This window comes from Aptenodytes patagonicus, chromosome 5 (assembly GCF_965638725.1).
Source record: "Aptenodytes patagonicus chromosome 5, bAptPat1.pri.cur, whole genome shotgun sequence".
Classification (NCBI taxonomy): domain Eukaryota; kingdom Metazoa; phylum Chordata; class Aves; order Sphenisciformes; family Spheniscidae; genus Aptenodytes; species Aptenodytes patagonicus.
Window position 1 is genome coordinate 37,963,556 of NC_134953.1, and position 21,619 is coordinate 37,985,174.

The window sequence follows — 21,619 nt, forward strand, 5'->3', positions numbered from 1 at the left end:
CTAATGCTCTACCAAGAACAAGAGCAATTTGCTTTCTGGCAAGCCCAGACAACATTTCAAAGACAGCTTCCCCTCTGTGTGCAGGTCTGTTCCCACAGATGCTGGAGGATTTTGTGATTCCTGTGTCAAACCCACTTTGATGCCAGTGGAAGAGCCCTTCCTAGTAATCAGTCCACTAACAGTCAATACATTTACGCTGAGATTTGTCTGCCAACAATCAATACTTCGTACAGGAAGATTTTTGATTTATACAATTCACACTCATGTGATCTAGAGTCTTAACAAATACAGTGGCTTTTAGTCATTTGCTGTTTGATTCAACATCTCTTCTCCTCATTTTTTCCCCAGTGGAAGTGTGAACCCTTTATATGCTGGATTTGAGTTTCCTGGCATTTGTTTTGCTTTTTGTAGCTACCTCTCGCAGATTGTCTTAGGGCAAACTCGCAGAACTCAAGGAGGCTGCAGTGTATGGCTCGAAAGCTGCTGCTCTGGTGTACTGAGCTTTTTCCATCCAGGTGTAGGACTTGGTTTTTCCGTACTCACTGTGCCTGATAAAAGTGGCACAAAGAGCTATCAGAAACCAAAAAGATACTGTGTTGGTATTTGAGACCCCTATTACTTATTTTAGTGTTTATTAAAAAAAACCCCAAACTATATACGGAGTATATAAATATACTTATAAACAGTATATAATAGTGTTTATTATTGAGTGGTAACACTGGATTTCCTTCTCATGTAGCATGAGTTGGTTAACTGTAGTTTGGTGCCTACCACAAATTATGTCTCTGTGTGCTGAAATTGCCCAGTTGCAAGAACTGCATAACGTGGTTACCTGTTTTGAGGCTTTTTTGAGTTAAAATCAAGAATTTATTGAGTGAAAGAACATGAAGCCTGGTGCATACTGTGTTACTTGGCGCTGTCTGGCAGATGGAAATCTTTGATAGTTCTGCTTTGCTGTTGCTTTCTGCCACCTTAAGCTTTTTAGTTGAAATGTGATTCTTTGTCTAAAAAAAACTAAAGGGAGAACAAACTTGAATCCTGTGTTTCCCTTAATTTAGCACTACTGGCTGTTATGTTGAAATTCACAGCCTGTTGAGAAAGCCAGAAGCTGCCACACACAGCTGGGTCATGGGCAGAGGTTGCTGTAAGGGTTTGCAGGTGTGGTGACTTGAGGGCTTTTGTGTGGAATCCCAGCATTTTTACCGACTCTGAAATCCCTGTTTTTTCCTTCATGCGTGTTTGAGTTCAGCTGAGTACAGACCTGTCCCCAGTACCCTGCTCTGTCAGGCACTGCAGGTTAGCAAATCTGAGCTGCTTGCAGTGACTAAAATAATTTTGCAATTTGTTCCATGGCACAAACTGGGGAGACTTTGAGATGCAATATGGCACAGGGAAAAGGGGATCTGCACCTGGCCAGGAGAGGTGGGAGAGATTGCTGAATACTGCTGGGACCAAGCATGAGCCAGAGCAGTGACTAGCCCTGGTCCGAGTGTATGCATGTCTGTATGTCAAGGCATTCATTTCGGATCATGTGTTACACACCTACTTAAAAAAGCACTCTTGTGTGCTGTGCACAGGGTGCTCAGTTCTTGATCCTGTGCCCATTTGGCTCCTGCCGGCCTCTCCGGGACAGGCACGCTCTGGGCAGTGTATTTGCAGCATGGATTAGAGCAAGGCAGTGCTTTGCCCCAGACAATTTCTGTATAACACAATAATAATCTGTATGTGCATGTTGCGAGTGTCTCTTTGGGTAGCTGTTAGAAATGCAGGCAAAACCATTCCATTATTTGCCTAGAAAAGGCATGTTCTGACCCCAGGTATGAGCAATGTTTGCTGTGGGTGGGTGTCATGGCATTTCTTTCCCTGACTCACCTGCATGTGCCTGCTACGTCGGCTCAGCTGTTGCACAGATGCAGCCAGGGCAGATACAGAGCCCCCTTCCCTCTTCCTCCAAAAGGGTCTGGGGGGCCCTCGTGGATGTGTCCGTGTTGCTGTGCCCAAAGTGTGGGTTCGGCTCCTGGCCGACGGCAGTTTCTGCCTTCAGCTGTCCCTCCATAAAAGCCAGAGGCTGAAAGTCTGCCCTTTTCTCTGGCCCGTCTCTAATTACTGCCTTGTAAGCTCTTTCCTGAGTCTGATTATTATTATGAGAGCTGACTATTCAGAAAAATACTGTTGTTTAGTTTCAGATCTGTGCTTGTGTACTTTATTAACAAGGAGCTTTTGAGTAATAATTTTGGAGACTCTGGAGACGTTGGTGTTAGCAGGGTTTTTTTCTTCATTCAGAGTTGCTTAATTTTCAAAAGCCACAAGGTTTTTGGTCCACAGTGCCCAGAACGGTATCTCAAGCTAATTCAAAATGCTTTCAAAGGATCTTCCTAAATTAATTTACAGCAGGTTTGATTGCACCTTGGTGTTTTAAAGCATAGATTAAATGCTGCTACTTGGGTTTAATTCCTGAAGTACACTGAAAGAAAACTGCTACTTTGCATACAGAAGGCTTTACATTCTAGTTCAGTTCTTTTTTCTTTTTAACTGAAAAGGATAATTCTTAATAAATTTTACCTTGTGATAAGATTGATGGTGCTGGAAATCAAACACGCTAGTCTGTTAATTTACTGCCAGGGAAGATATTTCTGAAGTGCAGTATTTGTTTGAGGTATGTACCAAGGTGCGTTTAGGCTTGGAAAAGGGCCATCTGGTCCAATGTTGATTTTTCCATTATTTATTGGAGCTAATGGCTTGCATTCGACAAATGATACTCATATGATAAAGCTTATTCAGGTATTTGGCTTAATGAGACACTTGTGGTAAATGTTTTGCTTCCGGTCTTGTTGCGGTGAAGGGGGTTATGAGTTACTGGATTTGTTATGCTGAACCTGATAAAGGGAACTGCATCTACAGTTTGGATACGTTCACGTTTTAAATGACATTCGTACTGGAGCAAAGCAATGTTTAAAGCCACACTGTTCAGAAACAGGTAGGGAAGCGCTGCAAGATCTGTATTTCGGCAAACTCTGAGTTTGCCCATGTCTTAAGCAGCAAGAAGGAAAAGTTGCATTGCAATGCAGTAAAATTAGGAGGATTGTTAGGAGTTGTGGGCTCCCGCTGTCGTTTTGCTATGTTTTTCTGTACAGAGCTTATTGTTCTTTGCGGTTTCTTGTATGACAGTGTTTTGTTTGCTGTATTACACTGCAACCTTGGAAAACCGTAAGGGCTTTTGCAGTGTCCTTGCCTCTCTTAGGCTGTTCCTGCTAGAGGTCCTGCCCCGAGGGACGCCTCATCCAGCTCATCAGCTTTGCTGAGCGGGAGGGGGCTCCTGGAGGTGCATGAGGCAATGAGGAGGAGCAGCTCACTAAGCCAGACTTTAGGAGTTTTGATCTGAGAGTGGGCAGGGTCATCTCAGAGCAAGTCTGGGTCTGGAAATCCTTGTGGATAAATAGCATACCCGATATTTTGGTGACAGTGTGGGGTCAGAAGGCTCTAAGAGCTGAGTTGAAGTTTGAGGTGACCCAACAAAAGGTACTAGTCTTCCCAACTGCTAGAGGTCTTTCCACATTGAATTTAGGTAGAAATGAAAAAACGGTGATGTTGGGAATGGCCTTCCCAAAGTCATAGTTTAAAGTTGGAAGGAAGAATGAAAAGAGGCAAAAGAGCGCTGCAGGATGGGACTAGCAATACTCATCGGTGGTGCAGGATGTGAGGGAGGCAGCTCATCCCACCTGTGGCATGGGGCACTTCTGACACTGCAGAAAGGTACAAATCAATGAGGAAACCAGGACAAGAAAGCGCCGTGTGCCTCTGCTTCACCACCTTCCGAGCAGCCTCGGTGAGCCCAGGGATGCCATGCGCAGACACGAATGCTTGCAAAGAGCCTCGGTGATTAACTGCAGCCTGGACTCACACTCCTGTGTGATAAGTTGTGCACACTACTTCCCTAAATATTATCTTTTTGCAGACTTAACAATCACTGTCTTTGCTTCCTCTTTGATAAGGCGAGATAGCACAAGCAGTTCAGTCAAATATATTTGCCTTGCTCTCCAGGGGGTGCTGAAAGTGTCATTCCTCAGATAGCCAGACCACGTGTCTCTGTTGCCTGAATTACACCCTGAAGTCTGTGGAGGTGAGAGGGTAGTGGATTTGGCTTCAGACCTTTGAAATCCAAATCCCTCTCCACCACAGAGGGAGATGGAGGTATCCTAACTCTTTCCCTCGTTCCTGGGGAGTTATTTAGGAGCTCTGTGCAAGGGATCACAGCTTCTGAATAACTCCTGCAGCAGTGCAGGGCTGCCCTGTGATTTTTTCAGACTGTCGTTTCTCTGACTTCCGTTATCTGACTGCAGTTTGCAGTGAATCTCAGCTTCCAGGGGTGAAATAAGTGGTTCCTACTTTAACTACATCTGTATGTAATTTGTTGATTTTGGAGTAGTGTGCAATCCAGCCACCATTCACTGTTATTTGCCAGAATGACACAGGTTCATTTACAGCAAAAGATTGCTCATCAGTGGTTTGGCATCTCTTCATTTTACTGTCTCTGTTTTCAACGTCTTGTTGGCTTTCTCCTGAGATGTTTGCTCTGCCAGCTTCATCATGAGATCTGAGTACAGACTGTCCACCGTTAGTCCATTCTTTTTGGATAAACCCCCATTGCAGTTGCCTGACTATGAATGGTGGTTGGTGTTGCCATTGCACCAACTTCATGTTAAATTGTAGGGAATCAGGTTGATGCTTAACGTGGACGCCCTGCAGCTAGAACTTCCTTGCCGTAGGCACTGGAATTTGCCTATGCGTTATGCTTAACAGAGCTTGATGTTTCCCAGGTTTGTGATGCATAGAATTTTTAATCACTTGTGTCTTGTTTTCCACATAGAGAAAGGAGATTTCATTGCACTGGATCTTGGCGGTTCTTATTTCCGAATTCTGCGGGTGAAGGTATCGCATGAGAAAAAGCAGACGGTACAAATGGAAAGCGAAATATATAATACACCTGAAGATATCATGCACGGCAGCGGAACACGGGTAAGCACCTCTTCTTTAGGACAGTTGTCTAAAGATTAGTTGCTTTCATGCTGCTGTTTTAGAAAAACACCACAAGAATGACCTTAGCATCTTAACAGTTGCACCTACAGCATGCAAAGATTTGACTACAGCTCTTTGTCGATACTGAAAATAAATAAGCAGTAGTTAGTGTGATAGAGCATGCATGAGTGCTGCAAATCTGCTGTCATTGTGTGGGAGACTTTTGGCTGAGTTAGGGGAAAAAAACAGCCTAGAATAAAAACTCTGACTTTTATGGTAAAGTTACTTTCCACAGGTAAGAATGGACAGCAGGAAAACAACTTAGTCTTTGTAAGCATCGAGCATGACCAACCCTGCAATTGTAATGTTAGATGAGGGATGGAAATACCCCTGACAGCCACATATCTGTCCTGGCAGTCTGAGCAACTTAGCATTCATGAAAAGTACAAGTACATTAGAAAAATTACAGGAAGCTGATAGAATGTTTTGGCACAACTTCAACTTAATTTTTGCTGAGTAAATGATAGGGTTTTTTTTTAGTCTCCCATGTTCTAAGAGTAGAAAATGTTTGGATCCATTTACTTGGATTTCAGATTGGGTTCTTTGGAAGAATTTATTTTCTTTTTATGATCAGAAAGTGGATTACAATGAATATTTTACTGACAGATTTGTCTCCGTGTCAGTGTAAGACAAAACAGGTAATTTTCATTGTTGGAAACAGCAAGTTTTTTACACTTTTTACTAGAATGAGGTGCTATTTAGGAGTATGAGACCTGCAGGAAACTTATAGCTTGTTTCAGAAGAATAAACAAAAGAGGAAAAAAAGAAAAATTATGCAAACAGCGTTTCTACCCTTAATATATATTTTCTGCAGTCACCTTAATACCCTTAACGTATGTATCTCATAACTGCTGCTGCATTCTTACGCAGTAGTGGGTGTAAGATGGCAATCATGGCTTGTAAGTAGCACTGATATAAGCATTGCTGTGATATATGAACCACAGCAATAAAATACCTTTTCTGTAAAGACTTTTACTAACATGCAGCGGCTTTCCCGCGGAACGGTTTTGGAGGGGAGCTGAGCTGAGCTGCCCATTGCTGGTGGAGGCAGGGAAGTTGGGTGGGCTGCCCGGAGGCAGGTTTGGAGCGTGGGGTTGCTTGTCCATCGAGGGATGTTGGGAGCTGGAGACAGACAAGCAGCAGGGCTTGCCTGCACACCCAGGGGCCAAGTGTCTGTCCCAGGGAGGCAAGGCAGGCTGACTTAAGGTGAGACTTGATGGACAGACAGTAAGGGTGGTAAGGAGAAGACAGGAAAAGAGACATCAGGTCTGCATTCTTTCCAGGGCTTTGTCGTGTTTACATTTTAATTTTTAAATATCCAAAGGCCATTTGGCTGTCAGGAACCAGCAGCGTGGAGCTCAGACTGACAGGCTTTGTCATGGCTTTTATACTGAAAGAGAGGCAAGCAAGGCTTCCACTGACCCTGGGGGGACAGTCGCTCCCAGTATTTAAGTACCAGGAAAAGAAGAGGAGAACTGGAAGCATCATCAGAATTGCATCTGGGTTTGAAGTTGTCCCATGACAATATCCAACCACGACTAAAACGCTTGCTGTGAGACTTCACAGGGAAGCATGGCGGATGCCTGGAAGGCACACAAACAGGTGATGATTTGGTGCTTATGACTGATGCATGCAGTTGAGGTTCTCTGAAATCTCTGAGCCAGATTAGTGGGATACTTGGACTGAACTGCCCGTGTGGGGTAGGCTACTAATATGTTTTTCAGCAAGCTGTGTCATTAACTTCAGTGAGTTATACTCTTAAAGCCTAATACATTATCACCTTATTGAAGGGATTGCGATTTATGGCTTCATGCCTCACTAGCATGGTTCCTTTTGATATTTTCTACTTCATTGCATTCAAACTTCTATTTTTGCCCATCTGTCAGGCACGGGCTGACAGCTTTGCCAGTCGGAGGCAGTTCCCTGTCAAAGTCAAGGGCAAAACTCTCGTTGACTTCAGCAGTGTAATAGCACCAGTCTTAAATAGGTCTAAAATTTGTAAGAAGCCTGTCTTCTGTGTCAACTCAGCGAATGGGAGCGTGCCTGAGGCTTGATTTTGGTGTTGCTTTTTGTCTTCTGCCGCCACTGGAGGTAGATTATGGATTTGTGGCTGTTCTCCCTATCTGAAGCTGTGGTTTCCTTGCTCCTTAAATCTTCCCCATTCAGCGGCTTGAGCCTGAGCTCAGATCTTCAGTTGCTTGCCAAAGTCTGCTGGCTGCCAGACAAATGCATCCTTGTGGAGATTTCTTGGAGCCCAACCTGAGCAGGCAACTTCATGGCCAGAGGAAGTAATAAAGCCTGATATCATATTGCTCAGCGTCTTGTGGTTATATTGCTTCAGGTCTATAAAGGTATAAAATCTGACTGGTTCTTTCCTCTTGGCTGCGGCGTTTGCTCTGTCCGTCTCTTTGACATTTGATAAAATATTGGGCTCACACTGTTCCCTGCCACGCACCTGTGCATGGACGGGAATTTGGATTTTTCCTCAGTCTGTCTGCCCTACTTTAATGAAATCCATAGGAACTTTGTAATGTTGCCTCTACTGTCCTGTCAGGGTTATTTGGCACTTGTAAGGTTTGGATGTTAATATGGGCATGGGCACATACAGATGCTTCCTTGAGTCTCCTTAGGAAAAATCTTAACGACCATCAATGGTAGCAAAATTAATAAATGCCTCTCGCTTTCTTTTCTCCTCTTGAGCAGTGCCTTCCCTCTGGGCTTTATTAAAAACAGTAGCACAGTGCATTACTGACCAGACACTGCTACTGTAGTGTCAAGAATGCGGCTAATAGTTAACTGCATTTGCCTGTGCAGGCTGCGGCACGGGTTACGCTCGCATGCCCTGCTGCCAGCCCAGAGCCCTAATGACTCACGATGCATTGCTTGCAGCAAGCGTGCGCGCTAACTCACGGAGGCGAGCTTTGGCAGGTCGTGCTGGGACTGCACGGGCAAACACCGGCAGGTGCATGGACTTTCCAGAGTGCATTGGGAATGCCCAGGGATCTTTTGCAGCTGGACTTACAAAGCAGGTCCCGTCTCTTCTCTGTGCAGTTGTGGTTCATTGCATGAGAGGGATTTTTGTAGCAACGTCCTCAGTCAATATTTCTGCTTCCTGCTCTCTGAATTCCTGAGGGGTTTGAGGTTGGCCCCTGGTTATCGTTTGTAATCCTGGGAGCAGCTGAAAGTTTAGTAGGATTGAGTATTTAGCAAGATACTTTCAGATGGAAAGCATAATAAAAACATATGCTCCTGTTATTTCTGTGTTCCTCCTGGAGAAGTTGTCATATTTTATTGCTTAACTATAGTTCTTCTTTTCATAACTCCTTTTCCTCTATCCCTCGTCTGGACAGCTGAATATAGTCTTACAGAAGTGCAGCAGCGTACATTGCTTTCCCATGCCATTTCACTGCATGCGCTCAGTGAAATGTCCTTGATTTGCCCAGGACAATGAATGGCAACATTTTCCCTGGAAAACTACTGTACTTCTGCTTAATCAAATCCGACCTCATTTTAGGAATGGGTTTAAGGTGCTCTGTTAAATTGTAACATTACACATACCGCTTCTTAACCTGCTGCGATCGGCAAAACATTCCTCTTAATTTTTTGTAATTGCTGCAGCCTGTCTGTAGTGCTTTCCCGTCTCTCCGAGACTCTGTAAATTGTTCTTAATAAAGCTGTGCAGGCTAATTGCAACCAACAGATACCTTTTTGTACTCCCTCCCAATTATCCCCAATCTTCTGGGCAGTTTTCCTGGCCTCGTCCCACCAATGCTGCGGTTAGGATGGTTGTTTTTTTTTTTTTTTTTAGGGAGTTAAAATGTGAAGCACAGTTATCTTCCGGGGCAGGCGGTGACTTGTTAATAGTTTGACATCCATTTGTGGTATGGGTCAGTTCAAGGCATGTCTGGCTTTTTGCTACTGGTAGATACAAATGTGTATTTTTGTTGCTTCAATTGCTAGGGCTTGATTTCAGCTTTGAATGTTGCGATCTACCTGAGGGGCTTTCCAAATAGCTTCATGTAAGAGACATCCCTCACCTTCGTGCCCACACACTCCCTGGCATGCCTGGCTCCTGGCCTGGCTGGTGGGGACACATAGTACTATTGTCACAGGGTGCCATCGAGCGGCCATCGAGGCATCTGGGTGGGAATTGGTACCTGCAAGGCTGGTGCAGGCTGCCTGCATAGTTCAGCATTTTAAAAAATGTAGAAAATGTTCCCATTTCGGGTTGTTTCTCATATTTAGACGAATCCCCTGGGTTTCCTTTTTGTTTGTTTGTTGTGTGCTTTAGGAATAGATTTGAGAGATGATGTCCTTTTGGGTGGCTCCTGCAAAGTGCTGGGTTCTCTGGTCTCAGCAATGCTTGAGTGAAGCAGATGTTACCTTCTCTGCATCACTGTAAAAGTGCTCAACCTCCTGTGGGACTGGATCCCAAATGTTCTTTTGAGATGCTCCTTCCTGTTATTGAAAGGTTAAAAGAACATTTTTTTTCTCATCAAATGTTAAGTGGAAGGGTTATGGCAGGCTCGAGAGCCACGTGCCCCTTGTTTCAGGAAAAGCATTTTTATATGGGTGTAAAAGATGCCATGCAGAATTAGGTGTGTAAAAGGACACTGTATTTCATAATTTACTAATTATTAATGTGTTAATGTAGACTGCCTGAGAGTATTTTCATAGCTATGTCATTTATATATCTAAAAATTTGGAGCAGATATTTTCCCCTTTCCTCTCACCCAGTACAGTTTTCGTATGCAGTTTGAAATATTTTCTCCCTGAAACTGTATTTCTAATCGTGCTGGTTCTATACTTTTCGTTTTCTTATAGCTTTTTGATCATGTTGCTGAATGCCTGGGAGACTTTATGGAGAAACAACAAATCAAAGACAAGAAATTACCAGTTGGGTTTACGTTTTCTTTCCCGTGTCGACAATCCAAGTTAGATGAGGTAAGAAGATTTCACAATTTTCTTAATATGCAGAAGAGCTACCATGTTATTAAAACACTGCTATGAAAGCAGTATCCCAGACAGGTCTCATTTTTGGGATAAATGAGTGTTATATTTCACTGTCAGACTTCATGTTTGTGTTTACGTTTCTGTCTGAAAGAGCTGGTTAACAGATGAGGAAGAGGCGTCTGATGTTTTGTACTGCCTCTGTGTAAGCTCCTCAGTATTATGGTTTACCGTGTAAACATGGCAGCGGTTTTTCCTGCCTCCTGTGCAGCCTTTTTCGCCTCTCCATGGGGTGTAACTGGGAAGGACCCAGCCCGGCAGCATTTGCTCAGATTTTGCTGAACTTCACAAGTGCACACACTGATTTGGGTCGGGGTCTCCCTCCTGAGCAGCAGTGCTGAGCCATGCCACCAGCTGGGTGCTCAGCACTCAGGGCAATGGGGCAGGCCACCTGGAAGCAATGTGTTTATAAAGGGATGGAAATAAGCAGCGCTGTATGAAGTGACTGATGAGATTCCTACGACAGGGATGCTACGATATTTTCCTTCTTTTGCTCATTATATCACAAATGACTCAGCAGCCTCCTGGTACAGCATTGCTATGGCAACGGTGTAGCAAGTTAATCCAGGGAAGTTAAATCAGCACAAAACGCTAAGAGATTGCACCGTTAAAGCATGACCTGCTTTTCTAGGTTAGCCTGGTGCAACAGCTCCCCAGGTGTCAGTGCTGAGGAGGGCCAGGTGAGGCACGATTTTTATTACATTTCATACTTCTTGAGCGATGCTGAGAGCTGAAACCAAGGGTGCTTACTAACTCAGGGTCTGAATATAGTTAAGAACAGAGAGCTGCCTTTTCCTGCATCAGTTCAGAAGAGATGAGTTGATTTTGGTGCAGCTCTCCAGTCTGGCCGTGGTGCGTGGTAAGGCTCAGGCTACTGACCGCAGCAGAGTCATGCTGGGGATGTGGTTGTGAAGTTGAGTTGCCCTTGGGAAAATTTGTTTAGCTGCATAATGAAAGGCGCTTGTTTGCGGGCTGGTTTGCTCAAGCCAGAGGGGATGAAATCATGCTTGTGTGGGGCAGGGGCAGGCAGGTAGCATGTGGGATGGGTTGGGGACACCTGTAGAGACTTGGAGATGAGCAGTGGCAGAGTGGAAGAGGATAGTAAGAGACAAGGGAGGGTGTCTCTTAATAAAAAAAAAAAAAGAAAACAACAAAAACTCTTTCTGAGAGTTTTTGTGATATTTTGGGCATTTGAAAAATATGTTTTTCTGGATTCTGTGGGCCAGATTTGTTCCTGGATTGCTGCTTCTGTGAGGCTGTGCTTGCCTGGGTGCTGGTTTCTTGTGCTTGGTGAGCAGAAGGAGGCAGGGTGGTCCCTGGTTTCTCCAAGGATGACAAGGTGGTGCTGCATGGTTGGGTCCCACTCAACCCAGCTGCACTCTTAAGGGCTCCTCTCTGCTGCCAAGGCCTTGCCAGTGAAGCAAAAAATCCTTCCAGCACAATGGCCAGTCACGCTGAGGGGAGCTGCTCTTTGCCAGTGTGGTTTGACCAGTTTCCTGAATGATAAAAGTTACGTGGAACAAGGGGCCCTTTTGCCCATTAAAACTGTGCCTGCAGTGTGGGCTTTGCCCATGGTTTCCCTGCGCAGCAGCACGGGGCTTTGCTGGGTTTCTATATGAATCTAACAAGGGCAGCACAGTGGCAAAACTTACGCAAACTGAGTTTGTGGTTTAGTGGTAGGAGAATATCTCCTGGTCTGGAAAGAGCTGCCCTGACCCCTCTGTCCCCTGTAGCTATCCCAGTTAGGAGGGCGAACATGCACAAGACACGTGGTTGATTTTTAAGCTGAGATACGGGCAAATGTACACCTGGGCAATGGCTGCTTGTGCCTATAGGCTTCAGCTTTTCTGGTTTTTAGCTTCTTGGACTCCTGTTGTGATAGATGTGAATATTGTGGTGGGTATGAAAAGCTGAGCTGATTTGAGTCGTCTTTGCTGTTGACTACTGTCAGTGCTTTTTTCTTGCTTTTGTTATTATTTACTTATATACTGAATGCTCTGAATCAGCTAGGCATTATCTAAATAGAAAAAAATCAGATGTAGTCATTACCTTGGGGGATTTGTAGGCTTTTTATGACAGTTTGCAGACAAGGAATTCAGTACCAGGATTTCCTTGTTATCCATGCTGTAAGTCGGGGACATACATTGCTACATTTCCAGTATTTCCATTTGTCTCAACCCATGAACGTGATCCCACAGTGAAACAAGCCCGGACAGCTGGGACTCCAGGCAGCAAATGTGCAGCAGTCTGATCCCCGCTGCAGCCGAATCCTGGACATACAAACATCACATCCTTTCTCTTTAGTCAGTCCCGCGCAGTCAGCTTTTTCTGAAAGCAGTCAATTTCCATGGCCCAAAAGGATTAAATGGTTTTCCAAGAAAAACTGTCGAGGAGTAACAGGGAGAAGAGTGGGGGGCTGAAAATACAAAATGCAAACAAACCATTTTCTAGCAAGGGAGGGGAAAACAATTTCCCATCATTCAGCTTACTGTAATGAGAATCAAAGATCACCAAGTGTCTCAGGCTGGGTTGTTAGGTCATATAAGAAAAGCGACCTGAAGATGCATTTGAAGTATGAAATCTTGTTTTTAAGGAAAAAAAAAAAAAAATCGATTTGTGTCTTATGGTGGCATCCTGTTGAATATTGCTCTCTTGTTTTATCAGGGTATTCTGATAACCTGGACGAAGCGCTTCAAAGCAAGCGGAGTGGAGGGAGCAGATGTTGTGAGGCTGCTTAATAGGGCCATCAAGAAACGTGGGGTAAATTGTACTTCATTCTTTTTTTAACTCTGTATCACAGCAAACTGACGTTTCTTTGTCAGGGACCACCCTTCAGATCACACGCTCAAGTCAGTGACATGAGTGATGGTGCAGCTCTGCTTTCTTGCATGAAGATGTGCGGTTTTGCCGTTTGCTGGGAAAATGGAACGATGTCAGAGTTGCTATGTGGAAGCTGTGATTTTCCTCGTAGCACAAAACTGAGTTACTATGTTGTGGTTTGTCGCTGGCAACCTTCAGCAATTTTATCACTCTCCAAAAACTGAGAAACTGCTGTGTGTCAGTGCTGCAGCTTTTCAGCGATACTGACATGTCCCATTCCTGAGAAACTGCGTCTCATGGTCTGGGCTCAGCTGAGTTGTGTAATGGCCTTGCTTGGGAGCAGAAGAGGAGCAGAGTAGAAAAGAAGGGGGATTGCAGGCTCAGTGAGCTGTGTTGTTCCCTGCAGTTTCTCACTGCTGATTTTATAGAGGGTGAAGGTGACCAGGTTGCTGATTTAAACAAATAAAAAGGCACTGAGCGTGAGATGGAATGAATTTGGGCTTGCATAATGCTTGCAGCCAGGTGATATGTGGATTACTCAGCATCCAAATCCACTGGAAACTGGGCAGTATTTGCTCTATTTGGGCAGTTGTGGACTCTTAAGCAAACCTGAGTTTACTGTCATCGACCAACATTACTTTATCCGTTACTATCATCAGACTTGGTATCAGGTAGAATAACACACTGAAGAAGCTGGAAAGGAATGAGCGCATGTCATTTGGATAGCTTATTTAATTGCATGATTTGCTTATATTTTTGTATTAAAATCTTCACTTGAAATAAAACTCCTAGATGTTTTAAGTGAATCCTATGAGAAATATGTAACTTGGGAATATTTTCTAGATTGAATCCTCAAGCAACTGCATCAAATTACTCCATGATGTTTAACTGCAGAGTTCCTCCCTCCCTCATGTATAGCCCTTTTCTTTCCTGCCTAAGGGTGCTTATGTGAGAGCAGGTCTTTGCTCTCTAGAATTACGCTACTGCTGTTTTATTCTTTGCCTGGTGCATTAGTCTGCTCTCATTGTCTTCCTGGGTACGTGGGATAGGAAACTGGCAGACAGAACAGGTGATATTTAAAAAGATGAGCTGTGGTATTCAGACAAACTATTTGTTTCCTGTTTCTTGTGAGATTAGTTGATACAAGCAAACCGGTGATAAACACAAGCAACCTTTTCCAGAGGAGCCATATGGTCCAAGTAATGTTTTGTTCCTCCATCAGGACTACGATGCAGATATCATGGCTGTTGTGAATGACACCGTCGGGACTATGATGACCTGTGGTTTTGATGACCAGCGTTGCGAAGTTGGCTTGATCATTGGTAACACACATTGCTGCTGCAGCATGCATGTGGCTTTTCTCCCTTTGCCTGGCCTGTTCAGTTAGCACCTTCTGATGTCCTTTCCCTAAAGGCACTGGCACCAACGCCTGTTATATGGAGGAGATGCGGCATATCGACCTGGTGGAAGGGGACGAGGGCAGGATGTGCATTAACACGGAGTGGGGGGCCTTTGGAGATGATGGCTCGCTAGAAGACATCAGGACCGAGTTTGATCGAGAGATCGACCGTGGATCCCTTAATCCTGGGAAGCAGCTGTGAGTGAGGCAGTTATTTGTGAGCTTTGCTTCTTTTGTTTTCCGCTCTGTGCTCCCTTTTCCACTTGTGTTATGAATTCAGCAGTTCAAGAAAGCTCGACTTTGCCCATGGTGAGGCAAACCGCAGGCTGGGCCGGGCGGTGCGGTGGCACAGCTGGGCTCTGCCTCCCAGTGTTGCCCGTGGACGGGCGGGTGACTGCTGCTGTCCTCTCCTGCAGGTTTGAGAAGATGGTCAGCGGGCTGTACATGGGGGAGCTGGTAAGGCTCATCCTGGTGAAGATGGCCAAGGAGGGGCTGCTTTTTGAGGGGAGAATCACCCCTGAGCTTCTCACCAAAGGGAAGTTTGAGACAAAGCACGTTTCTGCCATAGAAAAGTGAGTACCTATCCCTTTTCACCCCCTGGGTTTCACAGTGACCCTGAATGTTAATTTTCCAGCATCTCTTTTTTGCTTTGTGGGGAGATGTGCTGCATTGGGGGCGGCTGCCATCCTCCAGCGCAGGTGCAGAGCTGCCATGTGGGGAGCCCCAGCAGACAGTCTGTGCCCTCCTCCCCAAGATTTCTCCATTTTTCTGTGTTGGAAGGAACTATGAAAGCCTACCAGTCTGTGCAGCTACAGGGTATGTGCTGTGCTACCTCTCACCCTGCTTGCAAAAACTCAGAAGTTGTTACCCTGCAGCTAAACAGGGGAGTGAATTGGCTTAGTGCCTCCTAGCAAATACTTGTGTTGCTCCTTGCTGTATCCACGGGAGTGCTGGGCAGAAAGAAAACAAGCGTGACAAGGCAGAGCATTCAGTCTCGTAGGCAGTGCCGGGTGCTACATGGCGACCTCTGAGCTATGTGCCAGTTGGTTTCTTATGGTGTCATCACCCCTTTGGTCAGTACTTACTGGCTCTTCCCCCTGCATTTTTAAAATTCACATCACTCGGATAGTTTGTACTGTAGTCATTGGGCTGGCTTTTGTTTTCGAAATGCTGCTGATTTTGGTGCACATGTATAGAGGTACTGTTGACTGTGAGAGCAACGCCAAGGGAACAGCCACTAACTTCTACAATGCCTGTTGCCCCCTGCCCCGTTTTACTGCTGTCCCTGCAGACTGTCTTACCTGAATAGCTTTCCGTTAAATGTGTGTGTTCATTTGTCTTAACCACAGAGGTCCATGTAATGGACCAATGTAATGTTGAACAGCAATGAGAAGAATGCAGTTATTGAGAAATTCAGTTATTAAGAGCAAAATTTGCCCTGAAAACCCACCTCACTTCCTGAAGAGCACTTTGGTTTTAAGTAGGCGGCACATCCCTGTGCAGCTTCAAATTTCTAGCTCATGCTAGCAAGATGCAAGAGTCCTTAAAAAGATGTATGAAGTGCAGTTAGTAATGACAAGATATACTCCTTGTGTTTTTGTCTGGGAAATGACTGAGCTGGACATGGATAAGTTTTGCCAGAAACTTTGCTCTCAGGCTGGGTGCTAATGACAGAAAATGCAGTGCAAGAGGCAGAAATTCAGTGAGGTTGTAAAAGCCTGAAAAGAGACCCGTTAGGATGAAATCACTTAGGCAACCTTTGCTCGGGGTTTTGTTTTTCACACTGGGCTTAATTTATTGAGACATATGAGCTCCTGTTCCAGAGAGAAGCTGTTTGAAGTTTAAAGCATCAATGTGATGAAAAAGCATTTAATTCCTCCAGGTCTGTAAAAGTGTTTGGAAGTTGCTAATTTTCTTGGGGGTGCACTGACAGAGCTGTCGTGAGGTTGCTGCTGTGCTTTGGGTCTGGTGCTGTTGGACCAACTGCAGCCCGAGCTACAGCACATGCTGTGCTCTTGGAGGATGCCCTGGCTCCGCAGGATGGGGCTGGTCCTGGTCCCGGTCCCATGATTTGTGCATTCACTTTCAGAGTACAGGAAGCTCGCTTGGTACGAGATTTGGTCTGATCATCTGGCACAACGAAAATGTGGTCTGTGTTGGAGAGAGAATTGCAAATGATTATCGTTGTACAGGTTTCCAGTGACATGATGTACCTCTTGCCTTGTGGGAAATGAACTTGAAGGAGGGCAGGCTCTTGGGTACATATGGGAGTAATCCTGCCCATAGGGTGGCTGCTATAGTACCTGGAATTGCATGTTTTGTAGGTGGCATGTTTGCACCAGGCTTTAATGGAAAGCTGTTTCTATCTGTGAATGAATGCATATTTAGAGCATTTTATTTCAAGCCTCACGGAGCTTCCCAGTCCAGATCTCTAAGAAATTTTCTTTCTAACCCCTTTCTCAAACCCCAGGCAGGGACACCCATGGTTGGATGCACCTCAGTCCTGCATATTATAGCTCCCCCACTAAGGAGCACCCTTTACTGCTCTCTCTTTGTAGGAGCAAAGAAGGTTTGAACAAAGCCAAAGAAATTTTAACCCGCCTGGGGGTGGAGCCATCCCACGAGGACTGCATTGCCGTCCAGCATGTCTGCACCATCGTGTCCTTCCGCTCGGCCAACCTGGTGGCCTCTACACTGGGTGCCATCCTCAACCAGCTGCGGGATAACAAAGGGGTCGGCCGCCTCCGGACCACTGTGGGCGTTGATGGCTCCCTCTACAAGATGCATCCACAGTGAGTCTCTCTGCTCCTGCCGTTAACACTCTTCACCTGCCACAGCCTCTGGTTTGCAAAGGGTCGAGCACGTTAACCCCAAGATGTCACCCAGGCATGCGGTTTTGGTGTGAGATGAGGAACTCGAAACGCGAGCATAGGGGTTTGGTCTGAGATGGGGAGCTTAGTGGAAAGGAGAGATGTCTTTAAGTGAAGAAGTAGGGTGAGATTTTTTAAAAAAAAAAAAAAAAAACCACAAAGAAAAGAACCAAAACCCTGAGTAACTGGATACTGCAATATCAGTGAAAACTATGGTGGTCTGAGTACATACCTTAAGGGATCTCAATAGACCTCTTGGAAGGAGAGTTTCTTTGTACAAAATATTACTTTACGCCCATGGATTGGGCTTTGAGGAGACCTGCATTAATGCACCTTGATCTGCATTTTCAATTTAAACTCAGTTGTTTTGAAAATGACTGCTGAACTCTATTTTTTTCAGTCTTTTCTGCTGAAGATACACCTGGAAAACAGGAGGGAAAAATCATAGAATCATAGAATAGTTTGGGTTGGAAGAGACCTCTAAAGGTCATCTAGTCCAACCACCCTGCCATGGGCAGGGACATCTTCAACTAGATCAGGTTGCTCAGAGCCCCGTCCAACCTGACCTTGAATGTTTTCAGGGATGGGGCATCCACCACCTCTCTGGGCAACCTGTGCCAGTGTCTCACCACCCTCAGCGTAAAAAATTTCTTCCTTATATCTAGTCTCAATCTACCCCCCTTTAGTTTAAAGCCATTCCCCCTTGTCCTGTTGCAACAGGCCCTGCTAAAAAGTTTGCTGGCATCTTTTTTATAAGCCCCCTTTAAGTACTGATAGGCTGCAAGAAGGTCTCCCTGAAGCCTTCTCTTCTCTAGGCTGAACAACCCCAAGTCTCTCAGCCTTTCTTCATAGGAGAGGTGTTCCATCCCCCTGATCATTTTTGTGGCCCTCTTCTGGACCCGCTCCAACAGGTCTGTGTCTTTCTTATGCTGAGGGCTCCAGAGCTGGACGCAGTACTCCAGGTGGGGTCTCTTTCCTGGTTAACGGGGGAGGTCCCGGGCGACTGGAGGCTTGCCAATGTGACGCCCATCTACAAGAAGTGCTGGAAGGAGGATCCAGGGAACTACAGGCCTGTCAGCCTGACCTCGGTGCCGGGGAAGATTATGGAGCGGTTCATCTTGAGGGCGCTCACAAGGCATGAGCGGGACAACCAGGGGATCAGGCCCAGCCAGCACGGATTTATGAGAGGCAGGTCCTGCTTGACCAACCTGATCTCTTTCTATGACCAGGTGACCCGCCTAGTGGATGAGGGAAAGGCTGTGGATGTGGTCTACCTGGACTTCAGCAAGGCCTTTGACACCGTCTCCCACAGCATTCTCCTCGAGAAGCTGGCGGCTCACGGCTTAGACAGGTGTACTCTGCGCTGGGTCAAAAACTGGCTGGACGGCCGGGCCCAGAGAGTTGTGGTGAATGGAGTTCAATCCAGTTGGCGGCCGGTCACGAGCGGTGTTCCCCAGGGCTCAGTTTTGGGGCCGGTCTTGTTCAAGATCTTTATCGATGATCTGGATGAGGGGATCGAGTGCTCCCTCAGTAAGTTTGCAGACGACACCAAGTTGGGTGGGAGTGTTGATCTGCTCGAGGGTAGGAAGGCTCTGCAGAGGGACCTGGACAGGCTGGATCGATGGGCCCAGGCCAACTGTATGAGGTTCAACAAGGCCAAGTGCCGGGTCCTGCACTTTGGCCACAACAACCCCATGCAGCGCTACAGGCTTGGGGAAGAGTGGCTGGAAAGCTGCCTGTCAGAAAAGGACCTGGGGGTGTTGGTCGACAGCCGGCTGAACATGAGCCGGCAGTGTGCCCAGGCGGCCAAGAAGGCCAATGGCATCCTGGCCTGTACCAGAAATAGTGTGGCCAGCAGGAGTAGGGAAGTGATCGTGCCCCTGTACTCGGCACTGGTGAGGCCGCACCTCAAATACTGTGTTCAGTTTTGGGCCCCTCACTACAAGAAGGACGTTGAGGTGCTGGAGCGTGTCCAGAGAAGGGCAGCGAGGCTGGTGAAGGGTCTGGAGAACAAGTCTTATGAGGAGCGGCTGAGGGAACTGGGCTTGTTTAGCCTGGAGAAAAGGAGGCTGAGGGGAGACCTTATCTCTCTCTACAACTACCTGAAAGGAGGTTGTAGTGAGGTCGGTGTTGGTCTCTTCTCCCAGGTAACTAGTGATAGGATGAGAGGAAATGGCCTCAAGTTGCGGCAGGGGAGGTTTAGATTGGACGTGAGGAAAAATTTCTTTACTGAAAGAGTGGTTAAACATTGGAAGAGGCTGCCCAGGGAAGTGGTGGAGTCCCCATCCCTGGAGGTATTTAAAAGATGAGTAGATGAGGCACTTAGGGACATGGTTTAGTGGGCATGGTGGTGTTGGGTCGATGGTTGGACTCGATGATCTTAGAGTTCTTTTCCAACCTCAATGATTCTGTGATTCTATGATTCTATGATTCACCAGAGCAGAGTAGAGGGGCAGAATCACCTCCCTCGACCCGCTGGCCACGCTTCTTTTGATGCAGCCCAGGATACGGTTGGCCTTCTGGGCTGTAAGCGCACATTGCTGGCTCCTGTCCAGCTTTTCATCCACCAGTACCCCCAAGTCCTTCTTGGCAGGGCTGCTCTCAATCCCTTCATCCCCCAGCCTGGATTGATACTGGGGGTTGCCCCGACCCAGGTGCAGGACCTTGCACTTGGCCTTGTTAAACCTCATGAGGTTCACACAGGCCCACTTCTTGAGCTTGTCCAGGTCCCTCTGGATGGCATCCCGTCCCTCTAGCGTGTCGACCGCACCACTCAGCTTGGTGTCATCTGCAAACTTGCTGAGGGTGCACTCGATCCCACTGTGTATGTTATTGATGAAGATATTAAACAGTACCGGTCCCAATACGGACCCCTGCGGGACGCCACTCGTCACCAACCTCCATCTGGACATTGAGCCATTGACCACTACCCTCTGGATACGACCATCTAACCTCACCCACCAGACAGTCCACCCATCAAATCCATACCTCTCCAGTTTAGAGACAAGTATGTTGTGGGGGACCCTGTCAAAGGCCTTGCAGAGGTCCAGATAGATGACATCTGTAGCCCTTCCCCTGTCCACTGATGTAGTCACCCCATCATAGAAGGCCACTAGGTTAGTCGATCAGGACTTGCCCTTGGTGACGCCATGCTGGCTGTCTCGAATCACCTCCCTGTCCTCCATGTGCCTTAGCATAGCTTCCAGGAGGATCTGTTCCATGATCTCCCCAGGCACAGAGGTGAGACTGACTGGCCTGTAGTTCCCTGGGTCTTCCTTTTTTCCCTTTTCAAAAATGGGAGTTATGTTTCCCCTTTTCCAGTCAGTGGGAACTTCTCCGGACTGCCACGACTTCTCAAATACAATGGAGAGTGGCTTAGCAACTTCATCCGCCAGTTCCTTCAGGACCCGCAGATGGACCTCATCGGGTCCCATGGACTTGTGCACCTTCAGGTGCCTTAGGTGATGCTTACGTTTCTGTGGCCTTTTAAAAACTGTTGTTTTTACCCATCTTGGAAGTTACATTTTTAATCAAGCAGCTGTTTAGATTTATGTAAAAATCAGAGAGGAAGTTGAGCTCTTTTGCTGTGGGTATACCTGGTCCTGGTAACAGGGTTTGGTGTGAGTCTTAGTGTCAAAAATAATCTAAGTGCCCAAGACCCAACGCTGTGGATGTTTGGGAGTGGCTGCTGGCCTGTGTGCACTGGGAGAGCAGCACCTGCGTAAGAGTTTCCAAGGTCAGAAAAAAGAAATGGAAGAAATAGGCAGTGTGCAGGTACGGTTTATGCACACATGGCAAAAGGCTTTTATTTAGTAAATAGTAGCTGGTGATAACAAGTCAGTTTCCAGTTTCGGCTGTAGGATTTAGCTGTGGGTACTGAATGGGAGCAGAAGCACAGCATACAGGACATACCTTGGCATTGGAGCGGGCTGGGACGGCTGAGTGTTGTTTATGGGGAAACTTTGGAAAGGATAAAAATGTTTAACGTCTCCTTTTCAGTTTCCCATTATTTTGTTGAAAAAAAGATTTTCCTTAGTTAAAGAAAAACATAAAATTTTGGGAAACAAAAAAAAAATTTCAAAGTAGCATTCTTGGAATAGCTTTTCCAGATGGGCAAGTCTAGGATGTGTTAAGATAACATACATGGGCAATTTTTGTTTCTGAACTGTTTCCCCACACCATGTAAACCAGTGAGTTCAGGAAAGCTTGATGACCCCAGGAGAGGAGATTGGAGCAGCATTGGAGCCAGGGGGTTTCTCACATCTAGGGTGAAGTTCAGGGGATGAGACTCTGATGCTCCCCCCTGCTTTTTTTCTGGCTTTTCTCAGAAATTCAGGAGGAAAGAGGCCATAGGGAAGAACTGCTCTTCCCTGGCGGTTTTCCTGCTCAGGAGGCTCTAGCTAGTTTGGGTGTGATGAGGCTCTTCTCTCCCCTTGAGGTCGGT

At 46.2% G+C, this 21,619-nt stretch overlaps 1 protein-coding gene across 1 annotated transcript in view; it reads left to right on the forward strand.

Moving 5' to 3' along the window:
* HK1 (hexokinase 1) overlaps nt 1-21,619 on the forward strand; it is a 42,538-nt gene that overhangs the window by 7,106 nt on the left and 13,813 nt on the right. The window contains exons 3-9 of the mRNA XM_076339401.1: nt 4,868-5,016; nt 9,901-10,020; nt 12,751-12,846; nt 14,129-14,228; nt 14,320-14,503; nt 14,722-14,877; nt 16,864-17,097. Coding sequence (XP_076195516.1) covers nt 4,868-5,016; nt 9,901-10,020; nt 12,751-12,846; nt 14,129-14,228; nt 14,320-14,503; nt 14,722-14,877; nt 16,864-17,097 — 1,039 coding nt within the window. The remainder of the gene's footprint in view (nt 1-4,867; nt 5,017-9,900; nt 10,021-12,750; nt 12,847-14,128; nt 14,229-14,319; nt 14,504-14,721; nt 14,878-16,863; nt 17,098-21,619) is intronic.